Raw genomic sequence first — 20,993 nt, 5'->3', positions numbered from 1 at the left:
CCCCTTAGTCTATCACATACAGTATGTTGGAGCGCTAGTCAATAGAAGCACGAGACGTAGTGATTTCACTATGTCGCGGATGCAAGTAAAGGAGTCCAATGGGGGCGTTTAAAGAAGGGGGGGGGGGGAGTGTAGGAGAGAAAGTTCCACTGGAGGGATCACAGGGATTTCGACCTTTGCAGACCATTTACAAAAACCTATAAAACACACTACAGGAAGGGAGAACATCAAAAAGCAAAATAGGGCCCCTTAACAAACGTGTGACACTATCTAAGAGCCATATAGCAATAGATGACCATTTATTGTCCTAAACCAGGGGTCGGCAACCCCTGGCACGCGTGCCAGCATTGGCACGCGGCACCATAACCAGTGGCACACTAGGAATAAGTGGAATAAGTGTGCAAAATATTGAAATTGTATTTTCCGATCCTGAACGAGACCGCCGCCAGAGCGCGTCTCCCCGTTACCTGCAGAAGGAAGCCATGCATGCAACGCAGCCCTGCTCTCTTTATCTCCAGGTGACTTTCTGCCGCTTTCCTCCGTGGTGCAGTTTTGATCGTTTCACCACAGAGGAATAAAGCACTTCACTAATTGCAGTACCCATAAGGAGCTGTACAAATGCCGCAGTTTTTGCGTGGCTGTGTATTTAGTTGAAAGCCCAGGGGCGATCTGCTCATCTGTTATCGAAATAATACGCTACAAAGGGGCGGACTGGCCATCTGTGTGTTGAACTTTCTTGTCGGCTCCCAGACCGTAGTCGAGGAGGGCAGAATCAACAAGCTTCAGGTTCAATAACCAACTTTAACTTAAATGACTGGAGAGAGGCGAGCTCTTCTTGGGAGGCCGTTGCATTTATTTAGCTGTTCTTCTGTTTCACAAAATACATCACAGACCTCTGTTTTTCCACTTCCTCGTTTCACTTCCATGAGCCTAATATCCTAACATGTGTGCTCTGGAGAATCACAGAACGGACGATCGTCCTTATTATTATGCCGTTTAAACCAATTATTTAAAGGTGTTTGTTAAATTCGGCATCATGTAAGTTGCGCTGACAGGTCCACACACTGCTTCCCCGCCCTCCTGCTGATAGTTCACGAGCGTCCAACACCTCAACCCCCCCCCCTCCCGTTGATAATTCTCGATCGTTGACACCTATAACGCTGATAACAATTTTTTTTAAATGGCACTTCATATCAAAAAGGTTGCCGACCCCTGTCATAAACCATCAATCTCTATTGAACAATGGCCCTTGTAAAAATGGAGATAACTGCCACTGATGCGTATAACCGGTCAATATCACCCATCTTTTAAATCTGATCAGACAGAAACCACCAATAGTGACTCATCTCCCAGATATGACAGCACACATATCACTTCCCATCATGATGACACAGTAGCACATTAAAGCATTTACCCTACGTTCTGTTTAACAGGATGAGCTGCTGTTGTTTGATCTTAACACCTAAGTACCAGCTGGCATCACGCATGGATAGCACCTTTCCTTTCGGGACAAATGCTCGGCTTGTTGATTCGGCCGATGTGACGGGGCCCGTGTCTAATGGGTTGAGAGTAACAGGTTGACCTGCAAGAGTGGTTAAACTATCCCACCTGAGCAGACAAATCATCCTCCCTCTATTACAGTATATAAGAACAGAATGTAAGAGAGGAGGGTTAGAGTCAGACAAGCAGAGGAGCTAACGGCACCGTTCTTGTGAAGGAAAGAAGAAGAAAAGGTGAGTTGTGTTGATTGCAATTAGGAAATTAGCTTTTTGATCCAATGTGCAAACTTTTTTCTTGTATGTGTGCGTGTGCTGCGCTGTAGGTTAGAACCATGAGAAGCTTCCTAGCTGGTATCCTTCTGGTTGTGGGGTTTGTTCAGAGCAGCTGGCAGGTTCCTCTGCAGGAGGCGGGTGACAGCTCAAGGTACAGAAAATACTGTTTTGTCTTTTATCTAAGGACCATTGTTTTTTTACATTTAGGAATGCAGAAAGAGAACTTTATCCTTCACGAAAAATACGTTTTAAAATGTGATAGGCTATATGTGGGTCATTTTAAGTTCAATTCCAAAGAGCAACTTTCAGCACTATTTAGGTGACATGAGACAATGCTAAAACTGAGAAATGTCTCAAAAATATCCCATCAAATTGGATAAAAGGCTTAAAGTCATTTGGCAAAGTAAAACAGGGGAGGATTTGCTCTACATTCACTTTCTGTTTGGGAATTATAAAGCTGAAAAGGTGGATTACCCTATTTATAAATACAGAAAATGTTAGAAGTAATAATAGCGAAAATGGGAGATTTAATTGAAAGTGTTAAATGTACACTGCTTTACATCTGGGCATATGTTTGAAGATTAATGATAAATATACTACATCTGATTTGTTTGTATTATTTGAAGTTTTTCGGAAAATTCAACCTAACCAATGGATTTAGGTAATGTGAAGGGTTCATCTGTGTAAGCTCACAGTGGTTTCCTCTTGTAGCTTTAAGGTAGACAACACATCAGTGGATGAGCCGTGGGAGCTGCCCAACATGAAGAGACATTCGGAGGGAACCTTCTCAAACGACTACAGCAAATACCTGGAGGACCGGAAGGCTCAGGACTTTGTCCGGTGGCTGATGAACAACAAGAGGAGCGGGTCAGTATGGGATCTTAAGAATATCAATTGTGAAGTGCTTTGAATTTTCTAGCCCTATAATATTTAACATATAATCAATGGTTATATTCAATGTGCAAGATGCTACATGTTAAAGGGGCAGTGGTGGAGTTTTTGCAACAACATAAAAACACTGAACTACAAGTAAAAATCCTGCATTCAAAAACGTACAGAAGTATTATCTTTAAAGGGTTAACAGATGTATCTGAAGGTTGTTTTTGGGGCATTATTTTCTTTCTCTTTGCTTTTTTAACATATGGTATAGAAGTCAAAAGAAAAGCCCATAGAAAAAAAGGTAAAGGCAAAGCTATGTCTGTCAGATGAATGTAGTGGGGTAAAAAGTAGAATATATCGCTCTGAAGGATAGAAGAGTATACATAAAAGTAGCATAGAATATTAAGCGTAATTGATTGCTTGATTGTTTAATTTCTACCACTGGTTAACAGGGATGTGTTACTGAATAGTGTATATTTCGGACTTATGAACTCTAAAACAATCTGAACATTTTCCCTCACTGTGTTTTCAGTGCTGAAGAAAAGCGCCACGCTGATGGGACCTTCACCAGCGACGTGAGCTCGTACCTCAAGGACCAGCTAATCAAAGACTTTGTTGCCAGGCTCAAGGCTGGACAAGTCAGAAGAGCGTAGGCTGCCCGCCCCCCCCCCCCCCCCCCCCCTCCCTCCTCCTCCCTCCCTCTCCTCCTTCTTCAGTACCCAAACCCCTATCGGCCTGCCTGTGTCTGATTCCACCAAGACGAGAGAGACAGTCAGAGAGATATAATCACCTGCTTCTCCATCTTTTTTCCTTTCTTTGCTTTTTCTTGATGTCCCTTGTGGTTGTGTTGAAATAAATCACCTGAACTTTTTGCACTGCGTTGATTGATATCTTACTATTGTGTAACGATTGAGTGGAATGATTATTTTTGAAAAAAAAGGTGCAAGCGGCCTATGAACAAATCATGGAATGATCAAAGAAACACCCGGTAATCACCAATCAGAAAATAACTAGAATGAAAATGTTCTGATGAATACTGCACTGCAGGCCTAATATCAGAGTTAAAATGACAGCTTGGCCACATTGTGGGCTACTGACCCTTAATGGGCAGTGTTTACATTGTGTACATACTCAGATCTGAAACGGACGGGCGGGGGGAGGCGCTCAGCAGAAGGCATGTTGATGGAAGCTTCACCAGTGACGTGAACAAGGTGCTGGACTCCTTGGCTGCAAAGGAATATTTACTCTGGGTCATGACCTCCAGACCTTCAGGGGAGAGGTAAAACTCAGTCACATGGCTCTGATCATTTACAGAATACTTGGCTCGGCATGATTGTGATTTTCTTTCTTTTGCAGTAAGAAAAGACAAGAGGACCAATGAGACTCTCTTCAAGGACTCCCTTTGATGCTGCATTCTAAGCCATATACCGAAGGAATAAAAAGCCATACTGCTTTGCATGTTGTTATGCCATTTCAATTTGTACATCTTTTTTTACTTACTGTATGTGATGCAGAGACAAAAAAATCTTCCACATTCATATGGTGCACCAGAGAGAAGAAATGAAATTGAGGGGCATATTTTTTGTACAAATTTAAATTATTTTCTATATTTTTAAGGTGAAAACAAGAACACAAAAAGTGAAATCTCAGGTAGATAGGAAACACATGTAGTGTAGATGGTTTTCATTGCATATGATTGTATCCGCTCTGCAAAATAAAGTTTTTCATTGTGTGTCTGTGGAAGTTATTGTAAATGATTAGCTCACGGGTTTAGCCTTGGACAAAGACAACATAGCACGATCACCCCACAGGCTTATGAGTTAAAAGTAAAAAGAGTAAATGTACTCACGGGTTATCTTCTCTTCGCAGTCACTTCATGCAATCCAGTGTCTGTTACATCTCAAAGGATCAGGCATCAGGGAAATCTATAACAGAATTCAGACCTGCAGGAAATCCAACAGTCTCACGGATTATTTCCACAATTTCTAAACTCATTTGAAACTGGAAAAGCAGTCTTTCTGGGCATCAACGGCAGCATCTGGGCTCAGAGACACTCCCTTAGCTCTGCAAAAGACACGAAGCTCCTGAGGTCAAAGTCCTTGTATAACTGAACAATTACTTATACAAAGAAGTACATTGATCTTTGACCTACCTGTTGACATTAGCAAATAAATAGGCATCAATAAAGAACCACATCATTCATAATTTTAGATCTTTATTTATGCTCTCAATCACTCTCACTCCCATTCTCATAAACAAAGCACAATTTAACAACAAATCTGAACTGATAGGTTTCTTTACAGGTGTCTTAAATTATTTAAACAGAAAGTGTACATCTATCACTACCAAATTTAAGGCAGATTTCAACACAGAAGTGGTCAAAATATTTGATATTGATATAATTCTGACCCCTTATTAGTTTCTCTAAACAACTAAGAACCATCAATTAGACAATGGGAAAAGAACATCTACAACAAAACCTGCCTTCAACACTGACTTCATGTTAGTAATATATTAGTAACATTTTACATGAATAAAATATACTATGTTTTATACATTGTTAAGACTCTTTACCATTTATTACATGTTGCCCTTCCCAGAAAAAAGGTATTATTGCATCTCTAGAAGTAACCACGGTCTGCAGCAAGACATTCATGTCTGATTCAACAGCATGCAGGTGTTTTGTTTAAAACAATTAGCTTCAGATGCTAAAATAATGAGGGTCATTTGGATAGGAGATCACATGTCCATGGATGACACTCACTGACAAGATGACCAAGGTGGAGAACAAAGAGCTTAAAATAGTGTCACTCTAGTTCAGTATTTGCAAAATGGATGAAAAAGGGATTGAAAAGCCAAGGCGAGTAGCTGCAGGTACTGAACGTTCCAGCACTATGCTTAGATGCTAGCATGGAAATGTGTGCCAGTAAACGAATACTGTCGTTAAAGGAAGAGCTTAACTCGGTCAATATGCTTATTCACTTTTTTTTTGTATAGAAATAGACCAATACCGCTCTCGTGTCTGTTTGCTAAAAATTAAGCTGTCACATGCTACCTGCCAAAAAATAGCAGCAACAAAAGAAATACCTTTTTACATTTTGGTTTTTGCACAGATAATACAAACAACATTTAAAGTTATTAATCAGAGACATTTTGGCTATTTTTGTTACATTTGGTCAGAGCCAGCCTAGCTGTTTACGTGTTTTAAGTCTTGAGCTAGCTTTATGTTTAGTGTACAGGCATGAGAGGGGTATCGATCTTGTGTCATCTAGCAGAAAAGGAATGAGAGTAATAACCAGAAAGACTGTTCCTTTAACTCGTGCGGGGGAATGCTTTACTGGACGAGAGACATTTATTTGTAAAATAGAAAGGGAGAAAACTCTGGAGTGATATGAGCTGTTACTGTCACAAAAACATTAAGATATACAGAATATAGAAAATGTATATTTAATACTTTCCAAAAAATTACTAGTTTTGTTATATAACCAACTCCTAGATACCAGTGAAATAGATTAGGCAAATGTCTACTTTTCGAGGTGCATCAAGTCAATAGTGGCATTAAATACTGCACACACATCTGCAGTCGGCTGTGGCAGGCTTAGGACATCTTACAACTACTGTTGGAAAAATATAAAAACATACAAAATACAAATAAAGTAGATTTAAAAATTGTTTAAAATTGTTATTTAATTGGCCCATTGACACAGCAGCTTCTGTAAGTGTCGTATAATTCTGGCTTCCGTCTGTCGCTGGTATCACCAAACATTGATATACATTGAAAAAGAACACAACTGTGTCCTGATTCCTTCCCGTGCTAATACTGTTTCTAACAAATTCTTTGTTTTACACAACTTGCACACAGACTTACATGACGAAAACACAGTGTAGCACAGTACAAAGGTGGTTGAGTGTGGCACGGTACAGCTTTTTTTTGTTTTTTGATCTACTGATTGACAGCACAGTGGCACCGCCAGAAAGTAGGTGTCATCACAAACTTGTCTCCCTGTCCAAGCTCTTATCATGCCTCCGGCGTTTGTGTCGCTTTTCGCCGCTAGAACTGCACGGGAAAAAAGCAGAAATGTTAAATGGGGAAAATTCACATATGTTGGTGTTATATTATTATACGAGACTGGATTTTCTGACATTTTAGACCTAAGTGCAGACTACAGATGCAACTAATCAATCAATCATGATCACACAGCATGCAAAAAGCTCAATAAGGTCAAAGAAAATAACTCACTAATTTTCATACATTTATCACCCAGTGTTACCTTGAATTTTGTTTATACATCCATTAAGTCACAAAACCTGTGCAGTATAATGTATGTCCTATTTATGCAGATGTACTCTCACTACTTCCCAAACACATGTAGTTTCACTCAAATCTAAGTGTAGTCCCTGTTTACTTCAATTCTTCAATCATGTATTTAGTTTATCATAGAGGCATGCACAAATGTGTCTTTACCACTGGGGAAATAATTGATGAACAAATGTCTATTATGTGGTTGAAGTATTCCTTTAATACTTGAATGATAAACCAAATGTACAATCATACTAAATGTCCTTGAAGTAACATGCACATCCAGTTCATGCTGTGATTATCAATCAATCAACATCTATGTATTAATGATGTATCTATTAATCACTTGCAGCACAGAGCAATCAACATGCAACAGTCATTCGCAGGAAACACACAGGACTCTGCATGCCGACGGGAAGAGGGAGCAGCTTACCTTTGGGATATCAGCTTCTGAGAGGTTAGGAAGGGGAGCTTGGTGTTGGAATGAGAGAGGCAGGCAGGAGACACTATGTTAGTCTACTCTGTGGGAACTCTGTGAGGGCAGGGCTGCTCTGAGATAAACCTTTTTTACATAAACATACTAGCTGCTCACTTTCCTGGAAAAACAAAGAGTAAATGCTCCATAACACTCCAATGATAAACATGCTTTGACACCCAAAGACATCATGTTCCCATTGGAATAGACAAAATACTCTGGAAGTCTATGTGATGTATCTGAAAAAACTTGTGTATATCTGTTGATGTGAGCGTTATATGGATAAGGAGGCTAACCTTTTAGCGCTTGGCTCCTTCTTCGTGGTCTCACTAGGGTCGACATTCTTCCACACATTTCCGAAAGATCCTTTAGACATCTCATCAGTGATGTTCACTGTGGCAGGGTCACACCTTAAAAAGCACACGCAAAAGGAAAAATAATAAGTAATAATAATAATAATAATAGCTTGGAATTATATTGCGCCTTTCATGAGACCCAAGGTCGCTTTACAAGGAAGACCAGGGCAAAACAAACATAACAAAACAAAAGGCAGTCAGACAACCAGTCAGACAGACAAAACAACAGATAGATTAGGGACCAAAGGCCTTAGTGAACAGATGGGTCTTGAGGGCCCTTTTGAAGGCGTCAAGCGTGGGGATGTTTGTGGATCTCCGCAGGGAGAGCGTTCCAGAGGGTGGGGGCTGCCACACTGAAGGCTCTTTCCCCGAAGGTTCGCAGTTTGGTGCGGGGGGTGGTAAGAAGGCCAGAGTCTGAAGACCGCAGGTTCCGGGGAGGGGCATGTGGGTGAAGGATGTCCGATAGGTACTGGGGGGCATGGGCATGGAGGGACTTGTAGGTAAGGAGGAGGATTTTGAATGATATGCGGGACTTGACCGGCAACCAGGATGAGGGTGGGAGTGATGTGCTGCCACGGCTTTGTATTTGGGAGTACCCTAGCAGCACAGTTTTGGACATACTGGAGCCTGTCCAGGGTTTTGTTGGGAACCCCAAACAGGAGACTATTGCAGTAGTCCAAGCGGGAGGTGACAAACGCATGGACTAGGGATTCGGCAACCGACTCCGAGAGTGACGGTCGGAGTCTTGCAATGTTCCTTAGATGGAAAAAGGCCGATTTGGTCACAGACTTGAAGTGGGAGTGGAAGGAGAGGGTGGAGTCGAGGATGACACCCAGGTTGCGGGCTTCAGGAGATGGCGAGAGGGAGCAGCCGTCAACCTCGAGGATGAAGTCACCAACCTTCTGGAGCAGCGCCTTGGGTGCCACAACCATGAGCTCTGTAAAGTAACTTTGCTTATGGAGTGACAGCTGCAGAACAGAAGCTGTTCACCAGTTTTAAGGTTTTAAAACAATATGTGTACTTTCTTTCTTGCAGACACAAAGAAAAGAATGTTGAAATGACTCTTATAGAATAGGGAGGGATGAAACCCTCTTTAATGGTCACACATGCAGAGCACACAGCACACAGGGACATGTGTTCTCTGCTTTTAACCCATCCTAGTACCAGGAGTCTAGTACTAGGAGCAGTGGGCAGCTTTGTACAGCGCCCGGGGAGCAATGGGAGTGAGGGGGGAAGGGGTAGGGCAGGAGGTGAACTGGGACCTCTCCAAGTAGAAGTCCACACTCCATATTTAGGTCTGGTCGGGGACTTGAACCGGCGACCCTACGGCTCACAGTCCAAGCCCCTACTGACTCAGCCACTGCCAGACCATACATACAATATGTACAATGAATATACAGATACAGCCAGAAGATTGTTAGCCTAGCTTAGCATATTGACTTGAAACAGCTAGCCTGAATCTAGCACAAGGTAACCCAATTCAGGGGTTATCTGCTGTTTTGTTCTTTCCCGCCTAAAAGTGGTATCAATCTCCTGATATTAGAAAAAGAAAGAGAATATGCTTATTAAACAAAATAAGAAACTACTCCAAGTCTTAAAACATTTTCACGACATGTGATTAATGGGTTAAATGCAATGGAATGACTTACTTGAGGTGTCCCTCCATTGGCACTTGTACAATGCCTTCTTCCTCTGCAATAATACTGTGCTCCTCCTGACGAAAGAAACAGAAGAAGAAAAGGGGAACCCTGCATAAATAGAAGCTCTTTCCACTGCAGTGGTGGAAGGGTTAAGTCATCAGAGTTGGCATTGGATCATCTATGCTGTAGTCCAGGGCGATTCAATTAGTTTGGAATGGAGGCCGGTTGATGGAAATTATCCAAAGCAAGGGGCCGGAAAAAAGATGGCTTGAAATATGAGCAATCATATTAAGAGCTTCGGATACAGTAAATACTACAACAGCATAATGGACTCCATATATTCTGTTTAATTAAATCAAACAACATAGCCCCAAGGCCTTTATAGATCTAAATGGCAAGTTCAGAACTCAGTAGGCCTACATGTGAAGCTAATTTAAACATCAACATCATTTCATTTGATTTAATTAAGGTGAAATTATCTAATCATTCACGCAGAGATGCAATACATGACAGGAGTTGTCACTACAGTAGCTAGTAGGTGGGTTCGAAACCCGAGCCCCCCGAAGTTTTCAGGCAATTTCTTCCCCTCTATCTCTCAATGTAACACCCTCTCTGGAATAAAGGCACTGGCCCAAAAATCTTAAAAAAGAAAATCTTAAAAAAGAAAAGTAGATTACTTTTTAACATTATACTCAAAGGGCCAGTAAATATCACCCCAGAGCCGCCAATTGAATAGCCCTGCTGTAGTCTATCACTGCACCTCTTCGTCTGCGTCCTCTAGTTTCTTCTTCTTCCACTCGGGCATCAGATCATCCAGCCAGCTCAGCTCTCTCTTGGTGAACATGAGATCCAGCAGCTTCCGGATAAACACCAGAGCCAAGACCTGATCCACAGAAACACACGTGTCAATCAGACAGAAGTATACTACTATACATGCATACAGTGGAAAGTGACAATGACCACCTATGTGCAATATGTGCTAGATGTGCAATATATATAGATGCCGTTAATAATTGTTTAATATATACCTGGCTGCTAAATCCTAAGAACTGTTACAGGATGTGTATTTTTATGTGTAACTTTATATTTTTTATTATATCATAACTTAGTACTATTTTTTAAATGCATGTCACATATTTAACATACGTAACATTAAGCTGCTCTGTGGGACTAATAAAGGTATTCTGATTCTGATTCTCATTAAGTACGATTTTGCAGTAATTATAATTTACTTTTGCTTGTTATCGAGTGTTTTGACATGAATTTATTGGAACTTGCATGCATACAAAAACACACTGCTGTTACCATCATGGGGAAGACGATGGCCGCCTTGGAGGTCTTGATGACCCAGAGCAGGACCAAGCAGGTGAGCTGGACGATGGTGAAGAGGTGCACCTTCCTCAGAGGGACGTGCCGAAGGTAGATGAAGTCAGGCTGATGTTTGGCCGGCATGCCGAACAGCCTCAGACGGTCAAAGAACTGCACAGATACAAACGAGAAATCACCCTGCTTCTTTTCCCAATGACTTCTTCTGACAAAATACCAGCATGCAGTATTCCCAGCTCACCTGAATGCCTCTGAGGGAGGAAGCCCCCATGTAGAGGAAGACTCCGTACAGCACAGGCATGGGGATGAACTAGAGACAGAAGGATATTTCTCTTATACACTTGTTAAGATGGTGTTTAAATCAATTGTAGTAAACAAAATGATATATTATGGAGCCAGGAGAGAGGGGCAATATTAAGAGTCAAATTTAGGAACGTTTTTATTTATATAAAGAGATTATTATCATAAACATATTCTTACCCCTAATTTTATGACATTTTCATCTTGATAGAAAATACAATATTAGTGCTGTTTTGTGTTGGTACTGTATTTGTCACTATGTAGTATATTTGTGTGTTTCTCCCCTGACCTTTAGCACAGAGGTCATGAAGACGGAGCAGCCCATCAGGGTGAAGATCATGAGGCCGGTGAAGCGCTGCTCTCGGATGCCCAGGAACTTGGGCTGCTCTCCGGGGGCCGAGCACTCCGACTCCAGCTTCAGGCTGTTCACGTGGGAGATGGAGAGCACGGTGGCTGCCACGAACCACGGCAGGCCCATCACCGAGCACACCCCCAGCATCACCCCCACCACAAACAGGTCCAGGTGGTAGCCACAGCCTTTCTGCAAGGACGGGACAAGGACAGTTGGGTTCAGATTTAGCAGAGTTCATAATAACCAATGAAGCTCTCTAAAGTCTGTTATAGTTTTGAAATACCTTTAGTTTGTGCTCCTTCCTGTTGATGATGACGGCTGTGATCTGCTGGTCCATGAAAATGAGGATGGTGCAGAGGAGAGCAGGGAGGAAGGTGATGATGGTGGTCCACCAGGGGTTGGGCCCCACAGGGTTTATCAGCCAGCCACGATCATCCCTGGTGGGCTGGAGAGAGGGAAAGGTATGTGATTAAATGTAGAGACTATTTGTTGTTCTACAGCCTCCTGAGATACATTTTGGATTTCCTACAAAACAAGTTACATTGTTTTAGTGCCTTTTTATATTCCAGATCTAAAGAAGGAGATATCAATGCATACACAAGCTTTCATTTGGACTTACTTTGAACTTGCTGGGGACCTGTAATTTAGGTGAGGGGATCCCCAGGGCGTAATCTACAAGAACCATAGTCAGGATGGTGATGAACACAGCAAAGTCACTGATGATGGCGCGCACCTGCAGGGAACAGAGAGGCACAGTCTTCACACAAAGCCCGTGCTACACACACATATTGTGGAGAATACTCAGGAGCAAAAGAAGAAGCCAATAGCCAGAAAACGGCACTTCCGTTCTGATAAACCCAATGATTTGTTTTGTTCATTTTTATTTCTCTATTGTCAGAATGAATACAAAGTTTAGCCCAATGCTAGTTTCAACTTGTTTTGGTCATTTAAAGGGGCCCTATCATGACATGTTTACATGCTTTAATGTTCAAACAAGTGTTGTGTCTATATACTGTACTTCTTGGTCCGCTTCAATGCCTGACTAAGAATATTGTTTATAAAGTATTGAACATTGCTCTGTTCAATTAAATGCACTGGTAGCCATAAAAGCATTAAGCAGTGGTGTTGCAGAAGACAGCATATATTCATCACCACAAGGCGGCGCCTGCATACTGTGGATTGGTTTGCAGAGATCACGCCACACATTGGCTCATGAGTGTCATGAATCATAGATATTGCACACATAGAAATGCCACACAGACTGCAGGATTTTTGCTGTGGAAAAATACAACCAATAGATGGCAGCATTATCTAAAATAACACAGACAGGGGCAAGAAACCCAATTTCAGAGTAATACCAGGGAAAAGTTAATGGAGGAGTGGAACAAATGTAAAAGCAGGTCATACACTTGAGGAGAGACCGTCCTCTTAAAGATGTAGTGTGTCCCTGTATTTATGAATCACTCAGAGAAATGTAGTGTGCTGCGTACCTTGGTGGGGAAGTAACGGCTCGTCTTGAACTCCTTGAGGAATGCGGCCATGAGGACGGTGGAGAAGAACAGCACCACGCACCAGAAGAGGACGTCCGGGACGTAGGGGCCATGGGGTCCGCAGGCGGTACCCTCAAACTCCCCGTGAAACATCTCGCACTCCTACTGGCCACAGAGGAGATGGTGGTGATGATGATGATGATGAAGATGGTGGGGATAATAATCAGCGTTAATGAGGCCAATTAAAATGACAGGGGACATAATGGCGATGATGGTGTCAGTGGTGAATTAGTGAAGAACTTCCAGTAATAGTTTATTAATTGCTCTGCTTTAAATGTCCGTATAGTACATGACTCGTCCATTTGCATTCAATCCCAACAGCCTTTAAAAACATTTGCTCCACATCTACAAGCGTGTGTAGGAGTGACGCAGCATTACGCCACCGGCACGAATCTACTCTTCACAGTTTATCTCCATGCCCATTCTGCACGTCTAGATGTGCACTGTGAAATCCTTCCCACATGTTTTTAATCCCCGCCTAGACTTCTGACGCTTCCTGATGAAGCTAAGTGTGGGAGACGCGACACTGTGCCAAAGACTGGCAAAAACACCCCCAACTTTCTAGGGTTTTTATGTTAGTGTGTTAATCAAAGGCTGGGAAAGGAACTGTTATCAGATGGGATATTTCTGTCTGTGTTGGTGTTTTTTTCTCCCCTCCACTCGAGATCACACTTTGACTGCTCTTTGTTAACAGCAGACAGAGACAGATCATGTGTCTCGGAGTGAAATGTAGTATCTAAAAGACAGGGGGGGCTGGTCCTGTGTCTCGTGGGCCCATTAAGTAATGAATGCATTATATATGTGCAGTTTTTTTGATATTATTTTCTCCAAATGTCAAGGGTTCCTTACCTTGACCTCCAGCATGGTCCAGTTGACCTGCGAGACTGTGATGTTTTTCTCTTCCCAGAACTGCAGAGTGTCATTGCTGGGGTTTATGGGCTCCACACACGCACACCTATGGAGGATATTTGAGAGGACAAAGTGAATATTATAATCTGAAATTTAAAAAAAATTAATCGTAAAGACAAAAAACAACAAACAAAAGAAACAAGCAAATTCAAACTAGGTTCTTTAAGAGAAAGGGGACATCATTGAGGACCATGGGACAGTTTGGGACACGCAGCTGATATAAGAATCATTCTGGATTCTAAGGGTGATACCGGTATGAATTTGATACGCCCTTTCCCCTCTTTTCTTTTTAATTATGAACCTGTGAACGTATTCTTCCAAGAACAGTGACCAAGCAGGACATTCCTCAACTGAGAAACAACCCTGTCATTGTTCTCTGGAGGATCATTTATGAGACAAAAAACCCGAAAAGTGGTTTGGGCATCACTGGGCTGATATTTCTCGTCACTTTCAAGGGCTTGGGTTTGGTCTACAGTTGGGAAATGGCCTGGCTCTGATCACCAGCAACATTTCAGGGTCACTTTAAGAAAGCAATCCACAGACCTGCAGTAACAGGGATTATTTGATCAAGCCCAAGGCACTAAAAAAAACCTAATGAGCTATAGATACAATTAGAGAACATTCATACATACTAGGGCTGCTCAATTAATCGTATTTTTTTTTTTTTTTGGTTTATCAGTTGAATTATACTTAAAGTTCAGGTTAATCAAGTGTTAAAAACATACTGTTCAATGTTTCAATACATTGCTGTTTTTAAAGTAAATGAATAATCGTTTTTAATAATCGTGATATCAATTATTGACCCAAATGATCGAGATTATGATTTTTGCCATAATCGAGCAGCCCTAATACATACTGACATGTGTTTTCCTCTACTGTGTTAGTTATCTGTAATCCGTATCACTGACATTTATAATTGTTTTAAATCATTTAAAGCTATAATACTGTACCTATATAATCTACAAAAAATAATGGACGGATAAATCAAAAGGCCGAATGGAAACAGATCATTTGATGCCCTCTTCAAAAAACTTCTGACATGTTATTTTGCTGGCGTTTTACAAAAGTAAAAAGGTCAGCATCCCCTGCTGTCCACTTCACCAGAATAGAGAAGCACAGAAGGAGCTCTTGGCCTGACATCACCACTAGCCAGCTTATGTGTTGGGATAATGCATGATGCTCCTGACACACTCTCAACATGGGATTTATTCACCATGAAGCGAAACCCATTACAGAGAAACTGAACAACACAACCACACCATCTGTCGTGATGATGCTGCAAAACACTTTGATGTGCTCCGGGTCAATGTGCATGCAACGATGACAGCATCATTCCAGCTTCAAGCGGTCGGACTGGATAATAAAAACTTTGTTGATCTTTTTCCAAATGATCTGCACCATCAAGAAAAGCAGCCCTTTCAAAGCAGAACTTACGAGTACTGAGTGAGAGTCTGCAGGTTGTTGTGTTTATTGATGGGGTAATGGGTCCCCAGGTGGAGCAGCTTCTCCAGAGCCTCGTAGATGAAGATGATGCAGATCAGTGCAGCAAAAGCTTCCTCAGTGAAGCGTGTGATGTAGCAGACGAGCGAGCTGGCATCCGTGGCCACCAGCAGCAGACAGAAGAAGGCTGTCCACAGGCCAATACAGGCCCTCAGGGAGAGGTAGGAGAGGCCATACTCACTGAGACAGACGGACAGAAACACACAGTGAGTGAAGGCACAAGCTATTAGATATGGCATCTTAACTCAAGCAGAAAGCAAACACAGAAGGATTCTATTTTTACACAAAACTAAGATGACATACGCGCAGAACTTGAAGAGGATTTTCTCAAAGACAAGCACAGGCCCAGTGCTGCCCAGGATGGTGAGCGGCTGCCCCGCAAAAATAGAGTAGGCGATTCCAGTCATGGAAGCCCCAAACAGGGACTCGATAGCACTCTGGGAAAACAGGAAATAATAGACTGATTCAACTGCTTTACATTGTTACTTCACGGAGAAAAACAAAGTGCTTAAAGAGCGCAGAGCTTTGAGCAAAATGTTAACGCTAGAATGGCTTTGTCAACTTGTGTGATAAACCCATCACTCAGAGATATACTGTATGAGTTAGCTGTAGGAGAGTATCAGTTAATATCTGGATTTAAAATGCAACTATTATTCTCTTTTTGTTTAATGCTCAATTTGTTAATTTAATAATATAACTATTCTGTTTGTTTTTTTTAACCATAAGTATAAATAACAGGACTTTTTTAGGCAAACAAAATGTTACAATTATTTTCAAGAATGTGAAAACAAGCTGTGAAAGGGTTCAAGTTCTAAGAGAAAAATAATCAATGAAGATGTTGTTTCTTACCACCCGTCCCTCTGTGGCCTCCCCCAGGAGTCCTCCAAAGGTGATGACGGGTGACATGCAGGCGCAGTAGAGAAAGAGGAAGGAGGCCAGACACTGCAGGCTGATGGCATCTTTGAAGTCGGAAAGGTAATGAGGGGCCTTCCGTTTAATGTCCAAGAACAACCCGCCAAAAAGCCTGTGGTGGAACGGGGAAGTCATGAAATAACCGCTCGTGATCAAACGTAAAATCAACACATTGCAAAACTGAATGAAACATAGTGTTATTGCTGCAATGGGACATTTTTCTCACTATTTTGGGGGTTTTGGAATAAGGAGGTCATCTGCTTGTATTGCTTCTTTTGGAAATGAACTGTGTGAAGATAGAATAGGACCTTCTATTTGGTGTGCCAGGCCCCCTCTGACCTACATTTACAATGCTGATAACCTCTGACTCATGCATCTATCTTTAAAAGACTCTCAACCACACTGAGTAGGCTCTCGTGCTGCAGCGAGCCGGGACCGTGTTAAGAAGCAGGAGGCGGTTGCCATGGAAACAGTGGGTGGGACAGTTTGCTTGTTCCAGTCTGAGGCAGTAGAGCAATGTCCCGGGAGGGATTTGGTGGGGTTTGATACCCGAGAATGAGCTTCCGGACAATGTTAACTGGTGTAAGAGCCTGTAATGCACCGTACCACAGCCCAGCAGCACATCACTCACTCATGTGCTATTAAACTACAAAGATATACACTTATCGTCTCACACGTCATTTTATTGATCCAAGTTGAAGGTCAAAAATCTCCTGCCTGTCATTAGGTGATTTCTAGGTAATGACAACATGATTTTTTTCATCTGTAAAACCTTTATTTAAATCTTAAAAGTTCTTTGTTGCATTAAAGCATGAGGAATGATAATGCACCAGTAGAGTAGTCTGCCTCTAAGAGGGCTATATTTATAGTTTGGGGACAGGGAGGCAGCTATCAGGCGACAGGAAGACGGGGGGGGGGGGGAAGAGGAGCTTCAAGAGCTCGAGGCTGTCCAATCACAATGTCTCTATCTAACACTTACCTCCCAGTGCGCTGCAGCTCAGGCCCACCGTGTCCTCCGTGGTCCTCCGACTCTCCAAGATCTGTCACTCCGTTGGGAAGAGGGGGAATCTTTCGCTTTTCCTGCATGGTTAGGATCACTGTCAGTCAACTGTCTGTGACTGGATCATAGGAACAATAATAGTCTTACATTTGTTCCCACCAGATGATCTCTTATTCATAAATGTAGCTGTTTCTGATTCAGAGTTCATCAGCACAACAATCGAATTGCACAGAGACGAAAAGAAAAACTACTTTTTAATCACCCCAAGCAGCTTTCTGTTAGGTAGCTCTTCCAAACAAGATGGCGAATTTTCAAAGTCGGTAAAAATAACAAATGTAGGAAAATTGTGTGTGAGAGGATTGAGAGCAGAACCCTGGGGAGCGGCATCAAAGCACAGAGTACAACGCAGTAGATAATAGGGTGAACGCAGATGTTTAAATAGTTCTCAGAAGGCAGTGCGTCGCAAAGCGGACTCAGGCACATCATGACATAACAGTGGTATATAACTCTAATTGTTTTGCTGCAGATGATTCCTTCAATTTGAAAACATTCATCCTATTTGCCTTATGTTACGTCCATAAAGGAGTGCAACAAATGGTTTGTTATGTGCTGTCATTGGTTTACCTGAGAGGGCACGTTTTTGGGAGGTTCTATTCTGATGGAGGGGTCCCACTCTCCAGGAGGTAACACTGTCACCTGGTCCAGAAACTCATCGATGCCTGCCACCAGGTCATTCCTGTCTTTGGCCTTGTAAGCAACATCATGGAAAATCTGTGGAGCAAATGAAGGGAGTTCATTTCTTCAGTATATTTACAGAAAGTCCATATCCCCACAACAAAACAACATGAAATATTCAGAATATACTGCATTGTATGAAGTAGGCTGACTTGGATACACGTCTATTTTCAAACATCGCACCGGACGGTTGTAAAAGGAAGAAAAAATAGCAACATCTGGCTCGTATGATGGTCACTGTGGGAAATCCTGTCGCTGTTTGCGTGTCACACTCTGCTGATCCCTTAAGGATTTCCCTGCTTCTAACAGAGGTCAAAGATCAAGTCACTAGAGCTGGTAAGGCATTAAGGCAGTTTGAGTAGTAGAGAAACAGTCCTATAAATCAAAAGTCCCCATTTATAACATTCAAAAAATAAACTATTCATTTATGTTTACGGATTAATTTATTTGATAGTGAAAAAACCTATTTTACAAGACAGCTTGGCAGGGATCCAAAATCACTAATACTAAAAATGCTGTCTATTGAAATGTTTATGGGGCACCAAGACAAGTGTCTCCTCAGCCCTAAAGGCTCAAGTAAGTTGAATTGTTGTTATTGTACATATGTTTACATGGTTTTATTAAAAAGTGTTGTACTTAGGCCTCACCTCGTCAGTCATGAGTGTAGCAATAGACCGGCCAATTTCATGATACTGTGGACCTTTTCCCAAAGGGCCTAGCAGGATGAAAAGAAACCTGTGCAACACAAAGGACAACAGGTTTGAGTAGAAGTCAAATCCTTTTCTGAGGAAGCATTCGGGGGATTATCAGCTCATCTATCCAGAAGTGATACAGAATACAGAGAGAAGTGCTTTTCCCATCAGTAAGCGTAAAACCTTGTAGTGATGGGAACCTCAGCCAGGCCGTTGAGCAGCACAGCAGGGGACAGGCGGACAAAGGCCACCACGGGGCGCTCTAAGAATTCCAGCTCCCCCACCAGGACGTTAGACGCCTCAGCACCGGGAGGGATCTTCTTCATGAAGTGGAGGTCAATCTGTGAGACGGAAAGAAAACGATAACCGTATCCTAAGACCAATATTTTGTGCTGAATACAATTCCGAAATACAGCCTGGATTTGACCCCAAACAACAAAAGAAAGCTTTACTCCTGTTAAATTCCTTTCACCTGTAACCCAATCGGTTAAATATACAGGACTAGTTATGTGCTCAGATATCAGTGCCCGTAGATAAACAGCAGGATCAGCGGTGGGTCTGGGAGCTCACCTTGCTGAAGTCCACAGCACTGTTTTCTCTGCTCACGTCCTGTTTGCCATCATTGTTAGTCGACTGGGACTGAGGTGAGACTGTTTGGCCTGTGAGGAAGAGCACCAAAGCAACATCATGTCAATTTCCACGGAGGTACAGCCTATCAAAATACTTCTTTCCCACACAAAGGTCCCCAGTGAGTGAGGTACAGTTACATTCTCTGAACAATATGATACAACAGTGGACCCTTTTGTTTTGGGAGCTGGACCTTGATTGATGAAAAGGTTCAGCCCCAGTGACAAAAGATAATATTGTACATGGTTTCAGAGTGTACCTGGTGAGTTAGCTTAATATGAGTCTGATGAGTGCTCACTGGCGCAGTGGATAGTGATTATAGCTAAACCTTAGGCTTATCTTTCAAGGTTACTAAACTAAATAAGGTACAATCTTTAACTTCCGATTTTGAATGTGTGTATCGACAAAAAGGTTTTATTTAAAAAGTCAAAGATTGCTCCTTTAAAATAAGTCCTTAGTGTGAAGTGAATGCACCAGTTACAGCTGTTTGAGCAAATCCCAGCACTTGTGAAACATGTGGTTTGCTCAAACCGTCACCTGTGTCAGCTAGGAGTGATGCTACTGCCACTAAAGGACACTAAGCAACACTAAAGGCATATTCCAAAAACACTTTCCTACAGAGATTTAGTTGGGAAGATTGATACAACTTTCATAGCTGTTGGTTTTATAATGAGACTACAGTACAGCCAGCAGCTGGTTAGCTCAACTAACCTGGATTGCTGGGAGTGGAAACAAAATAGAGATGACATAGTATGACAAACTATTTGCAAGAAAGTGAATAAACATATTTCCACACACTGTTAACTGTTTCTTTAAATGTCAATCCCAAAGGCAACAAAATAAAGGTTATAAGCTATTTCTTGTTTTTAAAGTCACAACATGGATTTGAAGCAAGGAGCTAACACTATTAGTAATTAGTCACTGTTATGAGTTTAGAGCGTGAGTCACACATCTCTTATGGTTTTAGTCATTAAACATTCACAATGACAGGAAGTGGAGAGCATTATCATGAAAACTGGCACGCTGCACATGCCCCTTTTTTCTTTGGAAGAACAAAAAACTGTGTGCTTTTATTCTTATTGCTTCCCTTTTAAGTTCCAAAAATAGAATCGAAGGACCGTGTTTCCTCTCTTTTCTTCACTGCATACCCATTTCTAACCTCTCACGATGATGCTCTCCACTTTAATGTGTACTTGTTTATTCTATTGGTAGTATAGCTAACTAAGCTTTAGTGTTAAGCATGAGCTTTGGTTGCCTGTGCAGATTTCCTGCTCTGTGTCTTCATGTGCGATGGGATAGTAGCCTTGTGCAACGGCCTGAAGAACACTAAGGCGTTTGTTGTTGGGATTGCCAAAGGGCGTGTCTGGGGTCATGTTGCCATGGCTGCTGGAGGAACTCAAATGTGATGGAGGGGAGGACAGACATGACACGCAACACATACACCCTGGCCGTGCCAAACAGGAAAAGGCCTTCCTTGGTGGAGTAATATCGGGGAATTCAAGCATACGATTGGGAGATGTTACCGTTTCATAATAGAGGCCATTCACTGCTTGAATGAATGACACACGGGCACACACATGCAAATACAGCAGAGGACAACACACACACACACACACACACACACACACACACACATGGAGAAACACACAAGAGGAAAAAATGAGATCA

The 20,993-nt window shown here is 42.1% G+C and overlaps 2 protein-coding genes across 5 annotated transcripts in view; one reads left to right on the top strand and one right to left on the bottom strand.

The window, feature by feature from the left end:
- The first annotated feature begins 1,582 nt into the window (after positions 1-1,582).
- Positions 1,583-4,383, top strand: LOC307033850 (glucagon-1-like). The gene is made up of 6 exons (XM_079672487.1): positions 1,583-1,733; positions 1,823-1,923; positions 2,484-2,639; positions 3,184-3,300; positions 3,787-3,930; positions 4,008-4,383. The coding sequence occupies exons 2-6, from the start codon at positions 1,832-1,834 to the stop codon at positions 4,030-4,032; spliced, it is 534 nt and encodes a 177-aa protein (XP_079528613.1). The 5' UTR covers positions 1,583-1,733; positions 1,823-1,831; the 3' UTR covers positions 4,033-4,383.
- Positions 4,384-4,849: 466 nt separating this feature from the next.
- The window catches only part of LOC307033385 (sodium-driven chloride bicarbonate exchanger-like), a 33,037-nt gene continuing 16,893 nt past the window's right edge, over positions 4,850-20,993 (bottom strand). For 3 of the 4 annotated variants that reach the window (XM_079671835.1, XM_079671833.1, XM_079671832.1), the window contains 20 exons: positions 19,269-19,357; positions 18,882-19,039; positions 18,654-18,741; positions 17,896-18,042; positions 17,251-17,351; positions 16,209-16,383; positions 15,663-15,796; positions 15,294-15,539; positions 13,800-13,905; positions 12,891-13,052; positions 12,020-12,133; positions 11,684-11,845; positions 11,338-11,589; positions 10,990-11,058; positions 10,728-10,901; positions 10,183-10,305; positions 9,432-9,496; positions 7,723-7,836; positions 7,385-7,422; positions 4,850-6,708 (listed from right to left, as the gene is read on the bottom strand). In XM_079671835.1, the coding sequence (XP_079527961.1) occupies positions 7,410-7,422; positions 7,723-7,836; positions 9,432-9,496; positions 10,183-10,305; positions 10,728-10,901; positions 10,990-11,058; positions 11,338-11,589; positions 11,684-11,845; positions 12,020-12,133; positions 12,891-13,052; positions 13,800-13,905; positions 15,294-15,539; positions 15,663-15,796; positions 16,209-16,383; positions 17,251-17,351; positions 17,896-18,042; positions 18,654-18,741; positions 18,882-19,039; positions 19,269-19,357 (2,492 nt within the window). In that variant the 3' untranslated portion in view covers positions 4,850-6,708; positions 7,385-7,409. The remainder of the gene's footprint in view (positions 6,709-7,384; positions 7,423-7,722; positions 7,837-9,431; positions 9,497-10,182; positions 10,306-10,727; positions 10,902-10,989; positions 11,059-11,337; positions 11,590-11,683; positions 11,846-12,019; positions 12,134-12,890; positions 13,053-13,799; positions 13,906-15,293; positions 15,540-15,662; positions 15,797-16,208; positions 16,384-17,250; positions 17,352-17,895; positions 18,043-18,653; positions 18,742-18,881; positions 19,040-19,268; positions 19,358-20,993) is intronic. The other variant, XM_079671834.1, reaches the window with a different exon arrangement.

The sequence above is a fragment of the Notothenia rossii genome (genome assembly GCF_949606895.1).
Source record: "Notothenia rossii genome assembly, chromosome: 3".
Taxonomy (NCBI): domain Eukaryota; kingdom Metazoa; phylum Chordata; class Actinopteri; order Perciformes; family Nototheniidae; genus Notothenia; species Notothenia rossii.
This window is presented reverse-complemented; position numbering and strand designations above follow the sequence as displayed.